The sequence below is a fragment of the Pristiophorus japonicus genome, chromosome 11 (genome assembly GCF_044704955.1).
Source record: "Pristiophorus japonicus isolate sPriJap1 chromosome 11, sPriJap1.hap1, whole genome shotgun sequence".
Classification (NCBI taxonomy): domain Eukaryota; kingdom Metazoa; phylum Chordata; class Chondrichthyes; family Pristiophoridae; genus Pristiophorus; species Pristiophorus japonicus.
Window position 1 is genome coordinate 60,433,586 of NC_091987.1, and position 8,884 is coordinate 60,442,469.

The 8,884-nt window shown below is 42.7% G+C and overlaps 1 protein-coding gene across 1 annotated transcript in view; it reads left to right on the top strand.

The window, feature by feature from the left end:
- The window catches only part of usp9 (ubiquitin specific peptidase 9), a 275,233-nt gene extending 266,683 nt beyond the window's left edge, over positions 1 to 8,550 (top strand). Inside the window, 1 exon segment of the mRNA XM_070892701.1 lies at positions 6,759 to 8,550. Coding sequence (XP_070748802.1) covers positions 6,759 to 6,893 — 135 coding nt within the window. The 3' untranslated portion in view covers positions 6,894 to 8,550.
- Positions 8,551 to 8,884: the final 334 nt, after the last annotated feature.

An 8,884-nucleotide genomic window follows, 5' to 3' on the forward strand; every position in this document is an offset into this window, starting at 1 on the left:
CATCAAATTACTTTTCACTGTGGCTTGCTTCCAAGGAATACTAGTCATGGCCTGAGTATAGGTTTCAGCATTGTTATTCCCTTATTTTCACCCCACTCCCCCTTCCCAAGCATTCTCTACCCAAACCCTGTTTAAAAGGATAGTCCCCAGACGATCTCTGCCACTGTTTAATAATTAATTGTGTGTTAGTGACCCTTTTGATTTATCCTATTTGGAAGAAAGCATTTGACTTGCATTTGCTGTCGTCATTGCACGGTACAGTTGGATTGAGGATTGAGTATACCACTCTGATGCTCTGTTGGTGCTCCAAATATTTTGTTTTGCTTAACTTCATGTTCTTGATGACACTAGGAGAAAAATTTCAAAGGCTTGTTCAGATCATACCTTTGTGTTAAAGAGAAAAATGACGATGGAACTTAAAAAAAAAAAAAAAAAAATATTTTTTCCTTGACACTGAGTTATGAGAGCTGCGATAGAAAAAGGAAGGGGTGCACATGTCTTTTTCTAAATATGTGATTATATTTCACAGTAATTAAAAAATTAGATCCAATTTTAAATTCAATCAATGTTATCCACCCTGAAGTATATCCAGTAGATATAGATCCTTGCTATGTACAATTGATTGGTCAACATGGACCTAAAGTCATCTTTGGTTGTTGCTTTGAAGAGCCTCCTTGTGGCTTGCTGCAAAGGAGTACTAGTCATGGCCTGAGTATAGGTTGCAAGCCCATCATTTCAGCATTGAATGATGCAGAGATTCCTATTTGGGGACAGATTATTGAAAATATGAGTGTGCTGAGAACATTTGTAGCAACCCCAATAATGGCTGACTGAATTTGGTCAACTACATGAATTGAAAGTGCAAAATTCCTGATGTGAATTGTAGATACTTTATGGTATCTTTACCTCATACAAGGTGCATTTTTATATCTGAATCAGCCATGGATGAAGCAACCCAAGTGTTAAGTTTCTCATCTACCAAAAGTCCCAAAACGTTTGAGAGGCATAATCAAGTCCGGCTGATAATTGGACCAGGGCACCACCCAGATGTGATTCATGCTTGATTTTAAAGAGATAAATGTTGTGCGTGCTCTTTTTGGTATTTCCATTATAAATTGCAATGTTCATATTTTTAATGAAAATGGCTTGTGTATCTTGACACTAATTATACCCTCCTGCCAATAGTGGTGTTGCAGCACCTCTTTTGGGAGGAGGGTGTAGTTTATAAATCATTTCCATCCTAAATGTGGACATAGGAATTTATAATGGAGAAAACTGATGGGAAGTGCACACAGAGGTAATTTTTTTAAATATTACTACAGCTGCTGGCTTTTATATAGCACCTTTAACATGGAAAAACATCTCGAGGTGCTTCATGGGAACATAGAAATTTACAGCGCAGAAGGAGGCCATTTAGGCCCATCGTGTCTACGCCGGCCGACAAAGAGCCACTGGCAGTAGGATATAATTTGTGTCAAGATACATAATGGAACAAAAATTGACACCGAACCAAAGGAGGAGAAACTGTACTAGGATGAGTGACTATTAGCTTTGTCACAGTCTCAGAATAAGGGGTCGGCCATTTAGGACTGATGAGAAATTTTTTCACTGTGGGTTGTGAATCTTTGTAATTCTCTACCCCAGAATGCTGTGGAAGCTCAGTCGTTGAGTATATTCAAGACTGAGATTGATCGACTTTTGGATATTAAGGGAATCAGGGGAAATGGGACAGTGCAGGAAAGCAGAGTTGAAGAAGATCATCAGCCATAATCTCATTGAATGACAGAGCAGGCTCGAGGGGTCAAATGGCCTACACCTGCTCCTATTTCTTATGTTCTTAAGTTGTAATTGCACAAGTTTGCCACTGGTTGGCATTGTGAACCAAATCTGAGTTAAATCTCCTTGCTTTGATGTTATCTTGATTTTTTAACTTTTTTTTCCTGTCTGATAAGTTGGTTTTAAAGTTTAACTTTTAATCTCGTATATTTTTGGTATTAAATATTAATGATATTTATTCCTTTTAGGTTTTCTTGTCTTATTACTGAGAATTGCTCCTCCGTTAAATCTGCTATGCTCTACTCTCGTTTCTCCCCCCACCCCCCCCCCCCCCCCAACCTGTTTGACCAGACTAGCAGCTCAGTCCCCAAAGCTGCTATCAATTTTGGAAGCTTATTCTCAGGTGCTATGGGGTGGTTCATTTTAAATATAGTTAAGTTGGTGAAATATTTGCAGTCATTACAGACCCTCGCTCATTGGTACTTCTGTAGCCCATCCTAAGCCACTGATGCTGGTGGCTTGCTAATCAGCTACTCTGGCTCGCTGTGCAAATTATATATTCAAGTCAACAGTCTCTTGGTCATGGCTGGTCCCCCATCCCCACTGGTCAACGTTTTGTTGGTCTGTTAGCTGATACCGTTCCTACTGCTGCCTTTGCGCAAAGGTGCTCAAGTCTGACAGGAAAGCTGTCGTCTTTAACTTACCACTCGGAAGTAAACTTCACAAGCAGCACTGCATAGCTGCCTGCTTTTTTGAAAAAAAAACATCGCCTAGGAGATTGACTAGTTTTAAAAAAAAAAATGAAAAGGTTTGTGTGGCACACACTTCTTGACCACAACTCCATTCGCAACTCTTCAGATAATGGGCCCAACATTGGCCATGACTTGCATCATTTTTTTGGAGTAAGTTGTTTTTTCTGGCGTAAGTTAGAAAATGCCATTTTCCCCAAAAGATTTGCTCCAGAGTAAGTTAGTTCGGTACGATTTTTTTTTTAGGTCAGTTTTTTTTTCAAAAGGGGGCGTTCCCAGACACTTATGCCAGTTTTGGCCATTTATGCCACTTTGGCCAGCAAAAACATACTCCAAATCCACTTAGGTCAGCGTATGTGGCCAGCTCTGAAAAACCTTGCAGGCAGTTAAGAAAAAGCAGCGCACATTCGGCAGACATTAGGGGAGGGAAGTGAACTGGAGAGGACCTCAACAACCAAGCAGCAAACATTAAGGAAAAGCTCAAACCAATAAAATACAATAAAACAAAGTAAGTCTGCCTGGGAAAGGCAACGGGCCGGCCTGTGCGTGAGGCCCATTCGGCCTGGGCTAGGGGAGGGAAGACGTGCACCGGAGAAGTCACAGCTGCTGGGTCGGGACGTCTCAGGGTGGGGGGAGGAGGGGGAGCTGGCGAGCGACCGGAGGAATCGCAGCTCGTGGGTCTGGAAGTCTTATCTTTCCTTCCCCCCCCCGCCCCCCAAAAAAACAACTCTTCTCTTTCCACCCCCCTCCAAAACTCTCCGCCCGCCCCACCACCACCACCAATCAAAAGTTTAAAGCACAGCCACTAAATAAAAAATAAAAGCAAAGTCCTTACCTGCCAGGGAACTCAGCGGGCTGGCCGGCCAGTACGGGAGTCCACTTGGCCATGGATAAGGTGTGACGAGATCAGGCGTCCCTTCGGCCAGGGATAGGGGCTGTGAGCATTGGGTCCTGCTCATAGCCCATAGGGCGCACTGGGAGGGCAGGAGCATGTGCGCAGCTCTCACTGAGCATGCGCGCAGATGCCAGCAGTGCTTTGTGCGCTGGCCTGTTGCACCGCCACCCCCACTTCAGCCTCCGCCACGCCAGGACTCCAGGGACTTTACGCAGCGGCCAGGATGGGGCGAGTTTTTGCTGGTGCCGTTTCCAGTGTGCAAAGTCGGCACACTTGAGGTCAGTGCACCGACAAAACTGCTGGGGAAAATCTAGCCCATTAAAGCAGTCCATGTTTGCATGCAGCAAGACCTGGATGATAGGCTTGGGCTGATAAGTGCCAAGTAACATTCACGCCACACAAGTGCCAGGCAATGACCATCTCCAACAAGCGAGAGCCTAACCACCTCCCCTTGATACTCAACGGTATTACTATCGCCGAATCCCCAAACATCAACATCCTGGGGGTCACCATTGACCAGAAACACCAGCCACATAAATACCATGGCAACAAGAACAGGTCAGAAGCTGGGTATTCTATGGTGAGTGTCTCACCTCCTGACTTCCCAAAGCCTTTCCACCATCTACAAGGCATATGTCAAGAGTGTGATGGAATACTCTCCGCTTGTCTGGATGAGTGCAGCTCCAACAACACTCAAGAAGCTTGACACCATCCAGGACAAAGCAGCCCACTTGGTTGGCACCCCAGCCACCACCTTCAACATTCACTCTCTCCACCACCAGTGTACCATGGCTGCAGTGAGTACTATTTACAAGATGCACTGCAGTATCTCGCCAAGGCTTCTTCAGCAGCATCTCCCAAACCCGCAACCTCTACCACCCAGAAGGACAAGGGCAGCAGGTGCATGGGATACCATCACCTGCAAGTTCCCCTCCAAGTTACACACCATCCTGACTTGGAAATATATCGCCGTTCCTTCATCGCTGGGTCACAATCCTGGAACTCTCTAACAGCACTGTGGGAGTTCCTTCACCACAAGGACTGCAGCAGTTCAAGAAGGTGGCTCACCACCACCTTCTCGAGGGCAATTCCTGTCATGATTTTGAGTAATGCTTTTTATGTCAAAATTTAGGAACGCTTTCTGATGAACTTGTTTATTTTTAAGAATTGTTGAGATGGTGAATATACTAATGTGTGCCATCACTGTTTGTCTCAGTTGATAGCCCACTTTGCCTTTAAGTCAGAAGGTATTGTGTTTAACCCCCACTACAGACTTGAGCACATATTTTAGGCTAACACCTTAGTGAAGTAATGAGGGAATTTTGTACTGTTTGAAGTGGATGAGACATGAAACCAAGCAAGCCTGTGTCTGTATTCTCAGATGGTCATGAGATGCTTGGCACTATTGAAAGAAGAGCAGGGAATTCTCCTGGTATCCCAGCTAACATTCCTCCTTCAACCAAAGCAAATTATCTGGTCCATTTGCTGTATGTGTACAAATTGACTGCTGCATTTGGCTACATAACAGTAGTGACTGCACTCCCCCAAAAAATCCATTGGTTCTCAAGTGCTTTGGGACAGATGTGATAAAATGCTATATAAATGAAATCCGTTATTTACTATGGAGTCGCAAGATGTAGATGCAAGTTTGTGATTCTTCCCGGCGTTTGTAATCACAGCTATGTCATGGGGGGATGCAGCCATGCATTTCCCTCATGTCGATTTGAGAAACTAAACAATTCCAGGATACATTTAACCGTGGAAGTGGGGTCTTGCATGTCAACAAGAGCAGACATTGACGACGAGATTCAACACTGCCTCCTGTGCGTCAGTGCAGCCTTCGGCCGCCTGAGGAAAAGAGTGTTTGAAGACCAGGCCCTCAAAACTGCCACCAAGTTCATAGTCTACAGGGCTGTAGTAATACCCGCCCTCCTGAATGGCTCGAAGACATGGACCATGTACAGTAGACACCTCAAGTTGCTGGAGAAATACCACCAACGATGCCTCCGCAAGATCCTTCAAATACCCTGGGAGGACAGACGCACCAACATGAGCGTCCTCGACCAGGCCAATATCCCCAGCATTGAAGCACTGACCACACTTGATCAGCTCCGCTGGGCAGGCCACATCATTCGCATGCCAGACACAAGACTCCCAAAGCAAGCGCTCTACTCTGAACTCCTTCACGGCAAACAAGCCAAAGGTGGTCAGAGGACACTCCCAAAGCCTCCCTGAAAAAGTGCAACATCCCCACTGACACCTCCGAGTCCCTGGCCAAAGACCGCCCTAAGTGGAGGAAGTGCATCCGGGAGGGCGCTGAGCACCTCGAGTCTCATCGCCGAGAGCATGCAGAAATCAAGCGTAGGCAGCGGAAGAGCGTGCGGAGAACCTGTCCCACCAACCCTTTCCCTCAATAACCATCTGTCCTATCTGTGACAGAGACTGGTTCTCGTATTGGACTGTTCAGCGACCTAAGGACTCATTTTAAGAGTGGAAGTAAGTCTTCCTCAATTCCGAGGGACTGCCTTTGATGATGCCTTGGGCTGAAAATAGTATAGAGACCTAAAGATAATTTTTTAAATGAGGCAGAGTTTTCAAAATTTGAATTCTTCATTCTGCTGCTTTCACACTAAGATTGTGAAAAATGCAGATCACTCAGTGAAGAACACTCTACCAGGTAAAAAAGAAATGTGCCTTTCCACAACTTCAGTATGTCCCAAAGTGCTAAAACTCCCTTGTCGGGTTATCTTTGAGAAGTGCCATGGGATCTTTGATGTCCACCTCAGAGGGCAGATGGGGCCTTGGTTTAATGTCTCGGTTTAAAGGCGGTACCTTCAAAGATACAGCACTCCCTCAGTATTGCACTGAAGTGTCAGCCCAAGATTGTGTTCCAAGTCTCTGGTTTTGGGATCAGGCCCCACTCCAAATAGACTCTCATCTTAAATTATTCTGTCAATCGCTTTACCTTAAAAATCATTTCCGAAAGGCATAGATGGCAATGTACATTGGTTGCTGAATCATGTTAACCCTATTGTGTTCCAGTCTGTACAAGAACAGGGTGGATTGATTTGAATTTTTATTCCTCCTTTTCTCTTCCCGTCCCTCTTCCTTTCACCTTTGAGAAAGTGAACTTACTATGCTGTATACCTTCCCCAACAATCCAAATGAGATTGGAAACTTTGTCATAGTGCACATTACATCTACATTTTGTGCTATTGCACCACTTTGCTTACTGATTTAGTTTTATTTAAATATAGTATGAATGTTACTTTTCTTGCAACCACCTTAATTTATTTTTGCTCCGAAAGCATTGCAATTTATCTTTTTTTGATTCGCAGAATAACCATGTGCATGGTCAGCCATACACCGGCCCAGTGGCGCACCATATGAACAACCCTCAGCGAACAGGTCAGCGAGCACAAGAAAATTGGGAAGGCAGTGAAGACATTCCCGCGTCACAGGCAAAAGATTAACTTGCAGATAATTCTCCCATGTACCTGATAAAGACACTGGCTCAAGCACATGCCCAGGCCTTACAGTTCAACCTTCTCTGGGTCCGTCTACACCAGTGAAAGAAATACCTTTTTAAAAAAAAAACTGTCCAACCTGGAGTGGAGAGAGTCTATTCACTGTCTGCCCTGCAGAGCAATGCTGTTGACATATAACCTGCCTGCAGTGGAAAAGTGTATAGTGTTTTGTAATAAATGGCCCGATGCTAATGTATAAATGGCAAGGTGTATATAGTATATTAATGTTTGACTGTTAAATCCTCAGCAATGCTGATTTGCTTGAGGAGTGTTGCAGACCTACAAAACACACAAAATCTAATCTTTGCTTTATCAGCTGTGCTCAGCGTTGAGGGTTATCTGCCTAATGGCAGTATGGATCAGATTATTTTCGAAATACATGGCCATGTCAACCAGACAAAAAAAAAACATGTTAACTCATGACACCGGAATTGCTTTTACTTTGGGTTATTTGATGGTGACTTTTTAACATTTGGTTGATGTGGGACAATGGTGATGTAATGTTGATCTGGAACTCTTTTTCATTGCCTTTTTTCATTCTGGTCTTAGTTGAATCATTTTGAAGCTCTAGTTATGCTGTAACATTTAGCATGGCTTCACATCCGATTAGTGTAGCCAATGAAAAAAAGATGATCCTAATGACAGCAGTTTTTTAATCCCTGAGCAACAAATGCTCTGCTCAGAGCTTTTTCTTTTTTGTTACACCTTGATGGTTCAATTGGAGAAAAATGTGAGTATAAGTGGCTTTCAATTGCACATATATTCAAATCTAATATTTGGCAGTCTATGGGTGGGATAAAGGATTATTAGTTTTGAATTATAGGAATTTAAAGGAAAAAAAATATATGCAACAGTTGCTATGCCAGGATGCCTGGAGCATAATAGACAGTACTCGGTGTGCTTGTTTTATTTCCTTGGTAGAGCTTACTTAGATTAACTTCTAAACTTCCCTCCTACTGCAGCCCAGTGAAGTAGAAGTAAATAAAGATGTACATGACTGCCACTGTGGAGGCAGCTCGCTAGTTTGTTGCATTCACAATTCTACTTGAAAGCAAGAAATTGTCATAGCTCCTTGCCCATTCTGTCGACCTAATTCCGATATAAGCAGGGTTGTAATTTTAAGAAAAACTGCTGGTTAGTCATGATTCTTGCAGGATTCTCAATTCCAAAACTAGCCTTTTGTTTATGGATTTTGAGGAAATCATCAGTAAATACTGTATTTAAAAAAAAAAAAAATTGGTAACTTGAATGTGTATTTTTTGGAATTTGTCTCAAACCAAATACCCCTGCGAAACAGACTCAACCCACCCTATTATATTTAAATATTTTGCAGTTTTATTTTATAGAAATTATTTTGCTGAATTCAAAAAAAAGAACATGAATTAAAAGGAACATTTTGTCCTGTGTTCTTATTTAAAAAAAGAAAAAAATGACTGCGGAGTTCTATGCCAAGTTTTGCTGGCTTTTGTTTTGGCCTTGACCTGGCGTTGAATTCTGAAACTACAGTCGCACTGTGACCTTTCACTTGGTATTTTTTTGTGCACAGAGGTATACTTACAACTAAACTCCCCCTAGCAACAATAAAGAAATTGAATTATTGACACAGTGAACATTTTGTCTGTCATTTCATTTGTCAATGTGCTGAATTTCTCAATGGTCTGTAAGCCTGAAGAATTAAACTGTATTGAATTGTGGGATTTTGTAAGGGCAGTAACCACAACCTTAGGAATATGTGCTCTTCGACATAACTTAAATACCTGTAGTTTCTAATATTTCTAAGCAAGCCAAAACAAAATTTTAAAGGACAGAGTTTTAGCAGTGAAATGCTACAAATGCATTCTCAATAGGAAGCTTTTAATGTTATTGAGATTTGACATTATAATCGTATGATGGTAGTATGGAATAATGTGAATGTTACGACCTCTGATGGATGTTTA